The 17,575-nt window shown below is 49.5% G+C and overlaps 1 protein-coding gene across 4 annotated transcripts in view; it reads right to left on the reverse strand.

The window, feature by feature from the left end:
• The window catches only part of SPTAN1 (spectrin alpha, non-erythrocytic 1), a 57,954-nt gene that overhangs the window by 30,922 nt on the left and 9,457 nt on the right, over positions 1–17,575 (reverse strand). For all 4 annotated transcript variants that reach the window (XM_037493510.2, XM_037493509.2, XM_037493508.2 and 1 more), the window contains exons 2-19: positions 16,181–16,420; positions 14,856–14,981; positions 10,852–10,992; positions 10,413–10,559; positions 9,001–9,134; positions 8,711–8,855; positions 8,479–8,633; positions 7,750–7,885; positions 5,919–6,020; positions 4,983–5,120; positions 4,363–4,473; positions 3,446–3,523; positions 3,160–3,315; positions 2,778–2,982; positions 2,124–2,305; positions 1,266–1,509; positions 976–1,098; positions 335–552 (exon numbers count right to left, since the gene is read on the reverse strand). In XM_037493510.2, the coding sequence (XP_037349407.1) occupies positions 335–552; positions 976–1,098; positions 1,266–1,509; positions 2,124–2,305; positions 2,778–2,982; positions 3,160–3,315; positions 3,446–3,523; positions 4,363–4,473; positions 4,983–5,120; positions 5,919–6,020; positions 7,750–7,885; positions 8,479–8,633; positions 8,711–8,855; positions 9,001–9,134; positions 10,413–10,559; positions 10,852–10,992; positions 14,856–14,981; positions 16,181–16,417 (2,778 nt within the window). In that variant the 5' untranslated portion in view covers positions 16,418–16,420. The remainder of the gene's footprint in view (positions 1–334; positions 553–975; positions 1,099–1,265; positions 1,510–2,123; positions 2,306–2,777; positions 2,983–3,159; positions 3,316–3,445; positions 3,524–4,362; positions 4,474–4,982; positions 5,121–5,918; positions 6,021–7,749; positions 7,886–8,478; positions 8,634–8,710; positions 8,856–9,000; positions 9,135–10,412; positions 10,560–10,851; positions 10,993–14,855; positions 14,982–16,180; positions 16,421–17,575) is intronic.

Consider the following 17,575-nt stretch of genomic DNA (forward strand, 5'->3'; position numbering starts at 1 on the left):
TAAACAAAAAAAAAAAAACAAAGAAAGAAAGAAAGAAAGAAAACATGCCTCTCTATATAAAAAAAAAAAAAAAAAAAAAAAAAATAAATAAAACCAGCGCTCCTGTACATCCGTCTGCATGTGGCAGGGAGCAGCCATGCCAAGGCCAGTGAGTGTTAATGGCTAGAGGTGGCAACAGTCCCCGCTCTCCTTCTGGTGTGACTGAATTTTCACAGTAAAATGTGAAAAGCAGATTCCAAAACACATAGGGGGACAATCGGCACCTGCCTTGCAGAGTCACTTTCCTAAATGGGTCCCCGGCCCCCACCCAGGCAGGCTCCCAAGCTCAGGTCACCTCCGCAGAGTCCTCGTCCTTCCCGTAGTCAGTGCTGCCCACGATGGGCTCCTTCTCCCGCATCCAGGACTCGGCTTCGTTGGCATCAGCGAAGTACTGCTGGGCCTGCAGTGAGTCCTCCAGGTCCTGCCGCCGCTGGGAGGCCTTGGACTTCAGGGACTCCCACTTCTGGTTCAGTTCGTTAAGCTTGGCCTTCACGTCCTCTGCAGCGAAGTGGCCTGGAAGGCAAGTGGGGAGGGAGGCCATGAACGAGAGCGGGCACCGTGGCATGGCCGCTCTCCACCTAGGTGAGTCAAGCCTGGCATGATTCCAAGTTTTAGGTTCAGCCTGGGTTCTAAACCTTAACAGATTTGTTCCTTTTAAGAAGATTTTAAGAAGATTTCCCAAGATGGCACTGGCGACTTTATCACAAAGGGCAAAAAGACAGCCCCCACCGCTCCCGTGCTTGTCCCAAGCTGGGAGCACATGTTGCTGTCCCTGACTCAGATAACAAAGGCAGGTCACAGAGGGAAGTGCCAGTCAAGGTCACACAGAGGAGAATGGGGATGGCGTTCAACACGCTGCCAGCCAAACCCCAGTGCCCACGCTGACCCAAGGGGGCTGGAGAGCAAGAGCAAAGGCCTCCTGCAACAGCCACACACCTTCCTCCACCATGGCGTTCCCCTTTTGTGTGACTGCTTTGATGCGGGGCTCATGTCCAGCAATCTCTGCCTGCAGGGCTTGGTGTTTCTTCAGCAGGTTCTGGACTCCGATCAGATCTTTGCCTGAAAGCAGCAATGACCCCCGCGTCACCCACGTCATCAAGAAGTTGTTAGCACCATCACTTGGCTTCCACCATGGCTAAACCTGACCTTGCCCGTGCTACGTTTAGCCCCCTTTATGCCACAAGGGAGACCCTTTTCCCAATTGATTCCCATCAAGGGAGACTGACCTCTGTTGGTGGACGCAGCAATGGGCTCTTTTTCTCGAATCCACGTCTCCTCATCCTCAACATCACGGAAAAGCTGCTGCAGACGCAGGGAATCAGCCAGCTTCTGCTTTCGGGCAATCATGGGCTCCTTCAGAGCCTCGTAGCGAGCCACTAGCGCCTCTTGCTTCTTCTTAATGTTTTCCGCATCAAAATGGCCAGCATCCTGGAACTGGCGGGCCTGAATGGTGATGCCATCGATTCGATCCTGGAAATGGGAAAGGCAGACTCTTGAATGCTTGGACAGGCCTGGGTACAGTGTTCTGGATATTTCTAGGCAGGCTTTATTACATTGGGGGTGGTGTGATCACACACAAGGAAAAGTCAGCGTGGTCCTTTCCACCCTCAGAGCAGTCCTTCTGCCATCTCGCTCCCAGAAGGCTCTGAGGAAGGACAATTCATCTTGAGCAGGACATAAGGTTCTCTAAGAACATCGACACATTGGGCCTCCCTGGTGGTGCAGCGGTTGAGCGCTGGGTTGCGAAGCTGCCCGCAGCCTCTGCAGCGCCCGTCGGTTCAATTCCCGGCTGCTCCCCAGCCACCAGAGAAGGGTCCCACATGGCGCGCAGACCTCTCCTGCCACCCGCTGCTCCCCTCGGCAGTGTACTTCGGTCCTTCTGCCTGCTCTGCTCCCTGCTCTGGTGAATTCTCTCACCCTCCCGCGCTTCTGCCTATACCCAGTGCTTGTATAAGTAAGTAAATAAATAAATCTTAAAAAAAAAAAAAAAAAAGAACACCGACCATTTCTTCCATCCCCAAGCTAGTCCGGTCTCCAAATCACCCTGTCTGTGTTCACCATGGCGCGCCCAGCCCACCCTCTACCTGGTGCGCAGCCACGTCAGCCTCCAGCAAGGCGTGCTTCTTCTGGAGATTCTGGACGTTGGTGAGATCCTTGCCGTAGTCATCTGAGGCCAGGTGGCCCTCCACCTCGTACAGCCACAGCTCAATGTCCTCCACATTGCGGTTAAACTGCTGCTGCTGGTTGGCCTCCCGGAGCTTGATTCCTGGTCAAGGGGCAAGTTTAGCTTTCTGCGTGTGAGCATCGCCCTCTGTCTGTGCTGCTCACTGTGGTGGTGTCTTAGCAACAGATAAGTAAGGCTTTTAGTTTGGCTGTACCTCTATTTGAAAGGCAGAGAAAACAAACTGCACCCTCCACTCTCCCTTCTAGATGCTGAACTGGAGGCTGTTTAAGCAGCGAGACAGAGGCTGCGTCTCTGGGCTCACTGCTGAACCTCGAGGCCCCAATCAGTCAAGGCCAGTCGGCCACACCACCCTTTTCACTCTGGCCCCCATGCTGACCAGCACAACCACTCACCAGATGAGCAAGGTACCAAGAACCCATGGCCAGCCACGCCTCACAGGGCATGAGCCCCAGTGCCCGGGTCACCCTCCACCTGCCCCGTGGCGTGTTCCTACCACTCCCCAGGAGGGTTTCTTTCCCGACATGCCAGCCTAACCACTGCCACATTCTCTCACCTTTCAGTTCAGTGGCCTCTAGTAATTTCTTCCACAAACTGATGACCTCGTTCATACGGGCCGCTACTTCCTCCTTGGCATAGTGGTTGACGTCAATCAGCTTCTGTCCCGCTTTCTCCAGGGCATCGATGCGGCTCTGGTTTGCTGAGAGCTCAGCCTCAAAAGCCTGATGCTTCTGCACTTTTCCTTGCAGGTTGGACGGGTCCTGCCAACCAGAGGAAGGAGGTGCTACCTGGAGCTCTCCACGCTTATCTTTACAGGGGCTGCTCACATTAAATGGTGCCCCTTGGGGATTCCTGAGCTCTTTCTCTAGCTCAATTCATTCATGAGGGCTGTGTCTTGCTTGCTAATCTGGTGCTACAGGGAGGCCAACAACGCATACCTTATAAGCTTCATCTGTGGCAGTTTTCATCTTCTCATTGACCCAGCTCTTGAGCTCGTCAGAGTCCCGGAAGAACTGCTGCAAGTGGAAGGAGTCGGCCAGCTGGGCGCGGCGGCACATGGCTCTCTCGTGAAGGGCGTTGCGGCGGCTCAGCAGCTGAAAGACAAGGATCCCAATGAATCTCCAGGTCTTCCCACAGATTTCCGGCTCGAGAGGCTGCATTGCTACACCATTGTGGGAGGGACGGCCATATACCGAAAGGTAGGTGCAGAGTCTGGAGACTTACAGCATCTCGGCGAGTAGCCACGTCTTCCATTGCATAGTGGTTGTTCTGAATCAGCTTGGTTGCAAATTCATCTAATGCCTAAGAAGGAGAATGAGCGTTCACTGGGAGTCCAGAAAAAAGTAACTAGTCAACAGATCACAAAACACCATAAACCTCGACACCGGGGCCTCCCTGGTGGCTCAGCGGTTGAGCGCTGGCTTGCGAAGCTGCCCGCAGCCTCTGCAGTGCCGGTTCGATCCCCGGACGCCGGGCGAGGGTCCCACATGGTGCGCAGACCTCTCCTGCCGCCTGCTGCTCCCCTCAGCAGTGTACTTCATCACTCTGCCTGTTCTACTCTCTGCTCTGGCTCTGATGAATTCTCTCACCCTCCCGTGCCTCTGACTGTATCCAGTGCTTGTATAAATAAATAAATAAATCTTTAAAAAAAAAAAAAGTTTAAAAAAAAAAAACCTCGACACAGGTCAGCTTTTGCACTAAGGCATACATGACATTTATCCCTTAGCTTCTGAGTTTTTTGTTCCATGTTATTAATCAGATATAATGACATCTCGCTAGCTCTGTTCAAGTCTGGAGACATCACTTGCAGCTAATGCCATGACATCACCTGAAGGGACTAAAGCAGTCAGGCACTGTCAGCCACCCTCCAATTCCTTCCTGTAAGAGGTATTTTCAATGGGAAAACATCCCTTAGTGAATTCTCACCATAATCAGCGGAGGGAAATCTCAGCGTGGAGGTTTACATCACTATCAAGTTGTTTCCCCCCAAACAGCAGGAAGCACCATCGTGAGACTGTCAGTACCCACAGAAGTGCCTTTCACAGGAGACCCCGCAAATCTGGTCTTAGAAACCACTGAGAAAAAGAAGCTTCTGCCTACTCTGAGGGTCAGTAGATGCAAAAAGGAAGAAGGGGTCTTACTGTAATCTTCTCCTCCTGGGCACTGAGGGATTTCTCAAAATCCTCATGCTTCTTGAGAAGAGCTTCCACACTATCCAAGGAATCCCCCAAGTCTTCATTCAGCAGGAATGCCTTGTGACAGGAAACAGAATTCAGAACAGTATCTGCTTTCTTTCATCTCCTCAGGCTGGAAAGCAAAGGCTATTTGGGCCAAAATACAGGAAAAAGGAAAGCGACCCTATGGGTACTAAACTTCTAAAACCTCTGGAAAGTCCTTTTAGGTTCACTTATAACTAACTGAACAACAGCATTAAACCTCCGTTTGATTTTCCTATCAAAATTTTTTTCAAGTTGCTTCTGTTGCTATTAGGTGTAGATTATGTGTAACACTAAGTTCTAAGGAAAATAATCTTCAGTTCAGAATATCACATGCATCTGAAAAGCAGGAGCCTTTTCTAAAGGCCTGGTACCCTTAGCCACAGAGGAGCCAGCTGACTGGCTTAGTGCCCCCTCGTCACTTGATTCATACCCAGACCTCGACAATTTCCTGTACCAGAGACCAGACTCTTGGGGGAGTTGGCGAAACAGAAACAGAGACTTCTTTTCTCACGGGGCTGGCAAGACTTCTGCCCTCAAGTCACCTCCTGTTTGCTCATCCAGTTGTCCACCTGCTCAGTGTCGCGGTAGAAGAGCTGTAGGTCCATGCACTGTTCGTACTGCTGCCTGCGCAGCTCCCACAGCTCGAGCAGTGCGGCCCTCTCCTCGGAGAGCACAGTCAGCTGCAGGCAGGAGAAAAGAGGCAGGTTGTGAGCTATCACACTCCCCGCACTCCACAGCCTCATGCTAATCTGTGGGCCCCTTTTCTTATTGCAATAGGGGGAGAATAAAAGTCATTGGTCGGTGTCAGTCAATTCACAGAAGTCACATGAATCCTGGGCAGCTTGTCTATTTACGCTGAATCTATGTGGGGTGGCCTGGCTCTAATGCCCTCAAGTTAATTTATCACCACATTATCACAAGTGATTTTAGATAAAAAAATTCTTGGTAGAAGACACAAGCATCTACCTAAAAGTGAGCCAGTATCTAAGGGGTAGGGACTCTCAGCTGAGACTGGGTACTCCATAAATGCAAGGCTGCCTCAGACCCAGTTTTTAGGCCACAGAGTTAATGACAGCAAAGAGTGTCTTTGAAATGTCTCTTCTTGGTCTAAATACTACTGAAAAGTGTATCATTATTGAATGTTCCTCAGGCAATACTATACTCATACTTTGAGACATATAATTAAGTACACATACACATATAATTTGATAAAAATTTGTTCTCTTGGCCCCAACAACTAATGCAGGAGCCAACTCCCTGCCAAGTCCCCTTTAAAAGGAAATGTCATGTGTCTTCCATATGAAAGGGACTGTCTCTGACCAATGACCTGTAAATTGATCTCTTTTGAAGTCTCTGAAAAGAGGAGCTGCTCCTTAATCTCTAGGTGAGATCTCAAAGTTTCTCATACAACACAGGGAGGGCAATGACCCTATCTGAGAGCTTTCAGGGATGTTTAGGGAAAAACCTTGGCCTCTTACCTTCTCCTTCACCTCATCAGAGGCATAATGCCCAGCAGCAAGGAGGGCCTGTCCGGATTCATCTGCAGATTTAAAGCTATCTTCATGAGCATCGATTTCACCCTACAGGGGAAAAAAGGCATAACTTACTCCCAGCATATTCTAAAAGAATACTAAGATGTTTGAATTTAAATAATCACTACAGATCAGAATATCACATCTAGATGAGGAATAGAAGTAAAGTAAGAGAGCCTCCCTCTTGGCACAGGGGTTAAAGTCTCAGAACTATGAAACATTGCCAGCCACCATAGCACCACTTTGATCCCTGGCCTGGGAGGTGACCCACATGGCGAGGCAGACATGTCCTGTCTCCCCTCAGCACTGTATTTCATAGCTCTGCCTGTTCTGCTCCCCACTCTGTCTCTGGTGAATCCTCTCACCTCTCCCCCTCCCCCCGCACCTCTGGCCTACAAGCTAGTTCTATGCATATATAAACTTATCTTTCAAAAAAAAAAGTAAAACAAGGTCAGGTTCTCAGTATCCACCCACCTCAGCCATCCAACAAGAGAGCACTGCTCTTCCTGCTGCCCCCTCGTGCCTGCCAAGTGCCACCCCAGTGGGGCTGACCGTTCTCTGCTCCGGGTGTCAGCTTGGCCCCCTTTGTGCTGAAAGGACTTCCTCACTCTGATTTTGGGCACCTGCTAGAGTGAGCCCTTCCCTGGCCTCATCTTACTCTTCAAAATTCCCTCAGATGTCTTTGAATTTTTTATTTCCAAATCAATTTTTGAATCTGCTTGTCTCATTGCAAAAACAAACATGCCCACTAAGACTCTGACTGGAGCAGCCCTGACTGTGCCCATCCTGGGCAGCTTTCATGTACTGTCATTCTGCAAAGTTTTACACTTCTACACGGCATCTTCCATAACTTTTATTAGATTTATTCTCAAGTGCCTCATATTTTCTGTTAAGTATTTTTAAAAATTATGTTTCTAGGGCCTCCCTAATGGCGCAAGGGGTTAAGACGCAAACTGTGAAGCTATCTGCAGCCTCTGCAGCACAAGTTCGATCCCTGGCCAGGGAGCAACCCACATGGCGCAGCAGACCTCTCCTGACTTGCCCGCTGCTCCCTCAGCAGTATATTTCAGTAGATCTGCCTGCTCTGTCTCCGGTGAATCCTTTCACCCCCCCACACCTCTGGCCTAGACCCCAGGTTTTTTTTTAAAAGATTTATTTATGCATACAAGAATGAGGGTAAGGCCAGAGGTGCGGGGAGGGCTATGTTTGAGAGAATTCACCAGAGACAGAAGGGTAGCAGAAAAGGCAAATCTACTGAAATACACTGATGAGGGGAGCAGGAGATGAAACAGGAAAGGTCTGCTGTGCCATGTGGGTAGCTCCCTGGCCAGCTAGGGATCAAACTCGTGCTGCAGAGGCTGCAGACAGCTTCACAGTGCTGTACCTAGCCCCTTGTGCCACTAGGGTGGCCCATCCCAGTTCTTGCATGAATAAATCAATCAATCTAAAAAAAATTTTTTTAAAAAATTGTATTTACTCAAATCAGCTGTGAAATCCAGCATCTCAACAAAGACTGCTGATGAAGCCACAAGACTGAAGTGCCTCTACTGCGTCACAGCTGGGCTCTCTGGCCTCATGGCCAATATTAATCCCTCATCATCACACCACTTGGTCCTCCAAAGAAGCACATTAAGTCAAGGCTCCAGAGGCACAACCCATCACTATGCTTCTGGTGAGAGTCCCCCTTGAACAATCTCAGCCACCCAACAGAGAGTGGCAGGGACACACGGGTGTGTGCAAGCTGACATCCTCACTGTGGACGGTCCGGGTGCATTACCTTGTGCTCCTGATGCCTGTCCAGCAGGGCTTCGGCCCCGGCCACATCGTTGGCGAGTTCGTCTGCATTGATGAGGGCTTTCATCTCTGTCACCCAGCTGGTGAGGTCACGGAAGTCAGCGAGGAAGCGCTGAAGCCTGGGGAAGCCCAAGGGAAGTGCTTAGAGGTGTCTGGTTGAGGGGTTGAAAGGGCCTCACTGAACCTCCAGATTCCATATTCTCAAAAGTCTGACAAACCATACACACTCTAGTCCTGGGAAATACATGATTCTTTCAGTCTAGACTGTAAAATAAAACGAGAAAAGGCTAAACTCAGCCCTCTAAACTCAGCCCTCAATGCCGATGTCCTGGTCAGGAAAAGCGCTCCTTGCCTTTCCAACCTTGACTGACTCAATTCTAACAGGGTATTTCACATGGCGCTCAGGTGGCTAAGGAGAGATTTCCAGCTTCTACCAGTCAATTGCGGTGAAAGAGGATGGAGAGAGAGTCAAAATTACAAATACTGTGTCTATACACACACACACAACACACAGCCAACAAAATACCCACCCTCCTCCTTCCTGCCATCTTCCCCATCCCCCTCCAAACACAGGAATGAGGAAGTCACCTGCATTTTCCTAGCAGAGAACACCTGGCATGACAAGCAGCCGCTTCTGTGCAGCACTGACCCTTAACTATCCTCTCTTCTCTGAGAACCCCCCGGGGCTGCTAGCACGGGACAGTGATTCCACCTGTACGAATCATTGAGACGTGCGTGTCTCTCGGCGGCCAGAGTGCGGATCTGCTCCCAGTTAGTGATCAGCTCCTCGCGCTTCACCTGGATCTGCGTGGCGCTCAGCGGGTGGGACTGCTGCAGGCGGTCGGCCTCGGCGCACAGGGCTTTGACCTAGAAGCACAGGTACTCAGAACTGCTCCTTGGCCCTCAGCTACTGATGGACAGAACCGACCATTTCCCAAACCCACCTTGTCTTCCAAGGCAGCAAGATCTCGCTCCAAGCCCTCGTGCTTCCGAAGCAGCGCCTGAACGCTCGCCAGATCTCGGCCAAAATCATCAGAGGCCATTAACTGCTCCTTCTCCTTAATCCAGCTGATAGTCTCGTCCACATCCCTACGGCACAAAGATACCAGTGAAGACACGGGAGGGTGGTGGGTGGGCTGGGGCACCAGCTGGCCAGGACCCAGGCTGTTCCGTTCTCTGATGAGCTCATGCCACAGAGGGTGCCTGCTCCCTGAATCCCGCTCTGGCTGGGTACCTGTTAAAGCGCTGAACCTCGGCGGCCCCAAAAAGCTTTCCCTGTCTCTGAAGAGCCAGTCCCTTTAGCCGCTGCCAGGCTGCGTTCACTTCATCCTGTTTAGTCTTGATCAGTTCCTCCTCGGGGTGCTGCTCCTGAGATGAAGAGAGGAAGGGATTAGAGCTGGCCCACAACCTCTAGCTCCTCCAAGTTACCCTGGGGTGGGTGCCTTGAAGTGCCTTCATCATTCCGAGAATTACTGAGTGTTGGTGTGGAATGAGGCAAAGCTCGCTGTGTCCTGTTGTGTAGAAAGGCAGAGCCCCACCTATCTCGGAGCAGTGACCAGGCTGTCATACAGCGCTCAGGTGAACGGCACCGAAAGCCTTCATGTCAGCAGGTGCTTCAGCCACTTCCGGGCAGCTTTCTCCGAACATCCACCTCTGCCCCAAGTGCCTGACCATCCGGGATTTCCAAGTGTTCACAAAAAGGCTGCTGAGCACGCCTTCCTGTATGCATGGTCTTTAGGGTTTGCTCCAGACTTCATAATGGAGATACTTCCCCATCAACCCCACTTTCTTTTGTTTTAATAACAATAACAAAGACAACGAGTCAAGTAAATAAAAGTGAAGTGTGTCAGGGCTCTGGGATTCATGTGGGAGATCTTGGGGTTGGCCTGACTCATTTCTCAGCATTTCCTGAGGTTTTGGGGGGATTTTGGGGGAGGGTACCACAGCATTTCCAGGATTTTGGGGGGAGGGTACCACATGTGTCCCTGCACAAGGGTGGGGTATTTCTGAGGGATGTTTATTCTTTCCCTTCACTGCTGACCAGAGAGGACACAACTACCTGTCTTGACACAGATCTATACATTTAAAATGTTAGTCCCCCAAATAAAATTCCTCTAAAAGCAAAAATGACATAGTTCCCACTAACTGATGTCTCTGGTGCGCGCTGTCCCTGTGGAGGGAGCGAGAGAAGCTGCGCTCCCAGGACTGTGCAACAGGGAACAGGGAAGGGGGGGCCAAGCCCTCATGGAGGCCCCTGAGCTCCCCAGGAAGGTGCACATCCAAAAGGAAAGGCGGGGCAGGCATGTGGCCGTCTGCCAACCCCACGAAGTTTTGGCCACCACACCCTCGTCTGAGAACCTCTGTGTCAAGCTTCAGCAGCCCAATAAACCTGCACAAGCCCCACCCGAAAGTGGGTGGAGGCTGCAGATTACCTGAACTCTGCCCTTCCTGCGGGGCCACAGTGAAGAGGCATTTTCTAATTTAGGAGGAGCCAGGACTGCCGCTTTGTTTAGCTCCAAACAACGCCCAGATGGGCTCACAAAACGTGGCTCACTCAGAAATCAGGCAAAGGATCATCAAAGTGTTCTTCTGAAAACACTAGAAAGTGAGCTAATGGTGCTGTGAGAAGCACACACTGTGATTTACCTGAGTGAGTTTGGCAGCAAACTGGTTCACTTCATTAACTCTTTCTTCATGGGCAGCCATATCTGTTTGAAACTCTTCAAATTTCTTCTGTAAAACCTCCACATGCTCCAGATCCTGGCCCAGCTCCTCAGAAGTCACAATTGCTTCCTATCCAGGGACGACACCGGAAACAGAGTCACCAACACCAGCAGTCTGGTGGCTCCCTCAGGTGAGAGTTCTGTGTGGTGTGCCTTTAGCTCCTCTCCTCGTTAAGAGGTTGTGCTCACAGCATTTCTGTGAGAGACCCCAGCTTTGGAGTCACACCCGAGAGCAGAGGAGAGCAGCCGGAGGCCCCGCAATCCCACCGCCACTGCCTAACTGGCTCTTGGCTGCAGAGGCGGGGAGCCCCCGCCCTTTCCTGCGATGCGGCTCACTGGGTGCTTTCCCTCTCAGAACACACCTTGTCGTTGATCCAGTCCATCACATCCTCACATTCCCGTAGATACTGCACCAGCTTCTGCGCCTGCAGCAGCTTGACCCCCTTCTCCCGCATCTTCTCCAACAGTAACTCCCACTGGCGGTGCAGCTCCATCAAGCGAGTCTGGAGGTTAAAGAAAGTGAGACCCCCCTGTACAGCTCACAGCTACTTCATGACGTGTGGCTCCTCCAGAGACCCTGCAAGTCAGGAGCCTGTGGGGCTCTGAGCAATCTTTTTAAAAGACAAATCCTAAACTGAGGGGAGATGGTACTTTTAACTGAGAATGAAAAAAGGGACACACTTCCTAGGGGGCTGAAAAAGGGACACACTTCCTAGGGGGATCTTTCACAGGTAGATTTACCCTCCTTTACTTCAAGAGAATTATTAATAATTGTTAATCACCAATGCTTCATATTACTTACAATTATTTTGATATTACAAGTTATTACTAGTAGAGTGGGATTCCTAAGTCAAACAACTACTAGGGCAGGAAAGGTGAGGAATTAACATGGAAACCAAGCAGAAATTACCAGTGGGTATATTTTGAATTAATGGAGATAAAGGGAAAAAACAAGAGTTGCTAATAAACATCATAAACATTAAAGATTAATCACAATGCATGGGCAAACAGAAATACATTAATATAAAAGTAGAAAAGATGGGGTGTCCCCGGTGGAGCAGCGGGTTGAGCACAGCGCTGTGAAGCTGTCTGCAACCTCTGCAGTGTGGGTTCGATCCCGCCAGCCGGCAAGAATCCCACAAGGCACAGCAGACCTCTCCTGTCGCACCCGCTGCTCCCCCCTCAGCAGTGTATTTCGTCGTCTGCCTGTTCTGTTCCCCGCTCTGTCTCTGGTGAATCCTCTCATCCTCCCACGCCTCTGGCCTGTACCCCAACTCTTGTATAAAAATAAAAAATAAATATTAAAAAAAAAAAAAAAGTAGAAAAGACGAGGTCCCAAAATGTAACAAAGAAGAGTGTTGGCAGAAAAGGTTTTTGGAGTTTTGGTGAAAATACAGTTTGAACAGCTCAAGTGGGGTTCATTTCAAACTTCACCCAAATGGCAGCCACAGGCCCAAACGCCTCCCAGCATCTTTGGGTTTTCATAGCACAGTCCGAGTGAGGACTCGTCAAGAACCACGGGGTTCCGCCATCAATTCAGGCCTAGCTGACCAATCTCAGTGGTCGACTGTGCCTACCCAAGATACTGGGAGTTGCTGTACCACACTGACAGGAGTGGAACAAACACAGAACACTTAAAAGCTAACAGACACCTGGGATCCACCCATTGTTGAGATGTCACTCCCAGGAAACAAAGAACTTGAAAGCCATGGGGTAGTCAACATGGGTGGATTCTCTTAGGACACGTATGCAATGTTTCGTTTGAAAGGAGAAGGCAGCAGGGGGAAGTAAGTGCTCACACAGGTCACTTCCACCACTGATGGCTAACACTGGGCACCACCACGAGAAGGAAGTGAAAGGCATTCCAAGGTGGGGGGTAGGGGGAGGGAGACAACCAACAGCAATCCACACTCCACCTACTCGGATGTGGGACCCAATGTGGGTGGCAGTGACTATGGGGCGCCACGCTGTCCGGTACGGTGTGAATGTCTAAATCAGCGACAGACAGGTTATCCAGGACCTAAGAACAGCCTTCACATTCCACCCACCTTCCTCCACATTCATGTTGCTGCCAAATTTAGGTGCTGAGTTTTGAGGCCTGATATATGACCAAGCCAGGCTCACCCTGGGAAGTGTGAGCATGAAAGTCAAGAGTCCTTTGCTTCAATTAAAAATGAGCCCACAGAAACACCTCAAGTCAGTCTCACAAAAATCATCTTCACACTGTCAAGTACAGAGCTAAGGCAAGGCCTGCTCCAGTACTAGGACAACTTTCCCATTCCTGGTGTGTCTGATCTTGTAAATGCTGCAGTCAGAGTCCAGTTGCACAAGCTCACTTTTGTGTGAGTGGGCAGGAGGCAGGCGCACCTGAACACACAGAGCGACAGGGTGGAGATGAGTGCCCGTTCTGACTCAGGTGCATTTCTCAACAGGGCATGAGCAAGCAGCAGGAACTTTCAGAGAAGCAGTTGGGAAAAAGTCAAGGAAAGTCAAACAGAATGAAATATAGGTTGGAAAAAGAAAGCAAATAGTTGTGACTAGGGAAGGAAAGGAGAGCATTAAAATTCAAGTCCCGTTTCCTATCAGGCTGGTAAAATGGACAAGGTACTCAAACTTCTCTGTGCTTCAGTCTCTACCCTCCTGCAATCTCGGGATAATTTGGACCTTGCAAGTGTGTTTGAAGATTGGAGATAACACATGTCAAATTCCTAGCAAAGTGCAGCACACAAATAGCTACTAAGAGCCACTCAACAGCAATGAAAATCCTTTTAAATGTGGCTTCACACAAAACACAACAAAGCAAAAACGGACAATTATAAATCAGACATATTTCAGGGAAGGAGGAGGGAGAAGGATCAGAGGGAGGGAGGAGCACAGGGGACTGAGGTGATGGTGCAGGGGTGCATTGGGGAAGGAAACTCTATGGGGACTACACCTGAGGGGGTTGGGGGAAGCAAATATTGTTTAAAAATGAACAATGATGTAAAAAATAAAAAAAAATATATTTAAAAAATGGCTTTAGTAGGAGCTAAACAGGGCTGTTAGCAAAGTGGAATGGAGAGCCCATGGGACCCCACCCCCAGATTAATCCTAAAGCCCACCACTTGATCTAGTTCTCATGCCCTCACCTGTAACCTGGTCATAACACTACACAGCAGCCCCACTCACACTGGGGAAGCAATCTGTACCAGGGAAATAATCAACATGTCGATGTCACTTAGTCCAAGATGGTCCACAAAATAGTGGTAAGATGGGCAAATAAATATTTGCATTTAATTGCAGAGACATGTACCACATTACCCAAATCTGGGTAATTTTATTTTCTTTTTACAATTATTACTACTAATAATTATTAATAATGAGCTTATGGTTAATTGCAAGTGTTCAAAACAAGACTGCAGAGTATTCTAGAGCAAAACAGAGCTAAGTATTTATTGCTGGAAACCACAAGACCAGATCCTAAGGGAATGAAACAGCACCAGGGGTGCCAGAAACAGTGGGAGAGGAAACAGTTCTAGCTGCGGTTTCAGGATGTAGCCTTCATCTAAATTTCTGGGATTGCCTTGACAGGCAATGGACTGAAAAGGCTGGTCCAAAATAGAACATGACTTTGGAGGACAAAGAACAAAGCACAAGACAGAGATGAGGGAAATCAAAGGTAAGAGCACCGACTTCGAGAAACCGAGTGTACATGCCTCCACCCTGCAGAGGCCTGCTTTTCCTTAATATCTTGAATTGGAAATATTAAACAAAGCAAATATTAAGCAAAGCCAAGATCCGTTACTGAACCAATGAACTAGCACTAAAACAAGCCAGACTAAAGAGTGAGCACTCTGGCTTCAAAGTCAGCCCAATCACCACTGTGACTGGCCAGCAGGTGCCACGAGCATTCTTTACAGAAGGACCCTGAACTGGCGTGCTGATCAAACCTCAGGAAACCCTTCCAGGAACAGAGAGCAAGCTTGCCAACAGTGATGGGTGTCTGTGATTCATCCTGTTGATCTTTCCATCCTCATCCCCAAAACCAAATTCACTAATATTCCCTACCCACTGTTACCACGTGTCAGCGTTAAGAGTTTAATTCATGCAATCTTCTTTAAATGATAATCACATTCTAATCTGTACAGCAAAATAGTAATTCGGCAAAAAGTATTAATTTCCTGAGTATACACACACTTGTTTATATTCAAGCTGAGTACAGCAAAGGAAGGATTTGGAAATTCCTCGAGGAGACTCCGCGAGTTCTTTTAAAAAGCTGGAAAGTCTCTGTTTAAGAACACAGATCGCAGGTACGCATTCACTGGCTCCCTCCCACCCGTTCCCCCACCCCCCACTCCCTGCCAGATGAAGGAACCATCCTACTCACCCTTATGGTTTCAGAGGCGAAATGCCCTTCAGAGATCATCAGGTTTCCAGTTTCGTCCAGCTTAACGATGGCTCCGGAGTTGGCCTGCACTTCTGCTTCAAAGGCTTGGTGCTTCTGCAGCTTGCCCTGTCAGCAGACCACCAGCTGAGCTAGAGATGCAACCACACAGCACCCCTGTGGGGCCCTCAGCCCCCATCCTCCCTCCCCTCCTTAATCCCATGCCCTCTAATTACAGACACGGAACTAGCGCCCTGGGCATCCCACCCATCTGCCTTTTCACTCAGACGTGCCCTCTGGGAGTTGGCCATCAAGGGTCACCAACTGTGCATATGGTAAGAAGCGATAAAATACCCTATTTATTCTTTATCAGGAAATTAGGCTTTGTAAGGACATCCAAACCCTTCTGGAAACAACATAACTGACAGTTTTCTTAGTGTGAAAACCTTGCCTTAAATACCCCACCACGTCCCCTCATGACATGACACTGTGAGCTGGCTTCAGAAGCCCCACTCTGTGACTCGGCGTCCACGTCCTTTCTCAATGCCTCTTTCCATCGAGTATGGAGCTGGCGTGGGCTCTGCTAGCCAGGGACTGCACCTAAACCCACCTTCACATTTCAGACGACCTTGGAGTAGTGAAAGAACCACGGACTCAACTGCTGCTCCACTTGCTAATAAAAAGCCTTTCACCAGAATCAATGAGAATGGTTTTTGTCTCTCTCTCTCTTTTTTTTTTTTGGTGGGACCCTCGCCAGTGGCAGGGGATAGAACTGGCGCCGCAGAGGCTGCGAGCAGCCTCGCAACCCGGCGCTTAACCGCTGCGCCACCAGGGGAGGCCCTGTCTCTTTTTTTAAAACAGCTTTACTGAGGTATAATTTGCACTATAAAATTCACTTGTCTTAATTGTATCCAATTCAATGATTTTTAAAGGCTTGGCTTGTGATAAGACCAATGAATTGCTTAAAGAGACTCCTAATATAAATTTTTATAGACACAAATTTTCACCAAGAACAACAATGTCAGCACACCTTTCTCAAGGACACACAGTCCAAGAGATGAACTCAAATCTCCCCTGAAAAATGCTGAAGGCTCAGTGATGGTGGCTCGGCGGCGCCCTGCCTCCAGAAAAGACAAATGGACACTGCGAGGCTCCCCCGGTCACGAATCCACCCACGAGGGCTCCCCAGAATGCTGAGTTAGTCCTGCCTCAGCTAGTTCCTCTTGCCCACTCTCTCGAGGTCATAATTAAATGACTTTTTTATAATTTGGGGGCAAAGGTATGAGTTCTTAAATTTCAGCAGGCGTCTCAGGAGCAATCGGACGCACCTGCAAGTTGGTTGGATCTTTGTAATTCTCATCAGAGGCAATCTGAAGTTTCTCCTGGATCCATTTCTCCAGCTCCTCGGCATCTCTTTGGAAAAACTGGAATCGATAGGAATCTTCGAGTTTCTGGCGCCTGAGAGTTGAGAGCTCCTTGAAGCGGTGGTACCTGTCCAGGACCTGCTGCCGCCTCTCCTGGATGTCCTCTGCTGTTTCCAGCACTTTGACCCCACTTGGGTCCATTTTCTGAAAAGACAGAATGCCCTGCATAAGCATCATAAGCCAGGAAGACGGATTTAACAGAATTAGGAGACAAATGATGTGAGAAGGTAGCACCTACTCAGGCTTTAACCATGAAGCCCGGGTCCTATTCCTTAATGCTTTATAAAAATAACAACAGCAGCTCTCCTGCCCACCTATTTTATTTTTTTTAAAGATTTATACAAGAACTGGGGTACAGGCCAGAGGTGCGGAAGGGGAGAGAATTCACCAGAGACAGAGAGGGAAGGGAGCAGAACAGGCAAACTGAGGAACACACTGCTGGGGGGAGTAGCAAGCGAGACAGGAAAGGTCTGTCTTGCCTTGTGGGTTTCTCCCTGGCCTGCCAGGAATGGGAATCGAATTGGTACTGCTGAGCCTGCGCCCAACCCACTGCACCACCAGGGAGGCCCTCTCCTGCCCACCTTGACCCTGCAGGTGTTTCTTTTCACACACCTTCTCCCTTTGCTAAACAACAGCAGCAATAGCGGGGGCTCTCTGCCCACCTGTGTCTAGGCAGGTGTCTCCTTTTTCTTATAAACCTGTCCTTAAAAATGTAAAGAAGGGGCCTTCTGGTGGTGCAAGGGGTTAAGCACAGCACTGTGAAGCTATCTGTAGCCTCTGCAGCACTGAGTTTGATCCCTGGACAGCCAGGGAGCTGATCTACATGGTGCAGTACACCTCTGTTTTGTCCACTGCTCCCCTCAGCAGTGTATTTCAGTCAGCCTGCCTGTTCTGTTCCTCACTCTGTCTCTGGTGAATCCTCTCACCCCCACACCTCTGGTCTGTACCCCAGCTCTTGTATGCACAAATAAATAAATCTTAAAAAAAAAAAAAACAAAAGGTAAAGAAAAGGGCCTCCCCGGTGGCGCAGCGGTTGAGCGCTGGGTTGCAAAGCTGCCCGCAGCCTCTGCAGCGCCGGTTCGATCCCCGGCTGCTCCCGGCCACCGGAGGAGGGTCCCACATGGCGCGCAGACCTCCCCTGCCGCCCGCTGCTCCCCTCAGCAGTGTACCTTGGTCCTTCTGCCTGCTCTGCTCTGGCTCTGGTGAATTCTCTCACCCTCCCGCGCTTCTGACTGTGCCCAGTGCTTATATAAATAAATAAATAAATATTTAAAAAAAAAAAAAAAAACTCAAAAAAAA

Source organism: Talpa occidentalis, unplaced genomic scaffold (genome assembly GCF_014898055.3).
Source record: "Talpa occidentalis isolate TD23 unplaced genomic scaffold, MPIMG_talOcc4v2.1 talOcc4.7, whole genome shotgun sequence".
Lineage (NCBI taxonomy): Eukaryota > Metazoa > Chordata > Mammalia > Eulipotyphla > Talpidae > Talpa > Talpa occidentalis.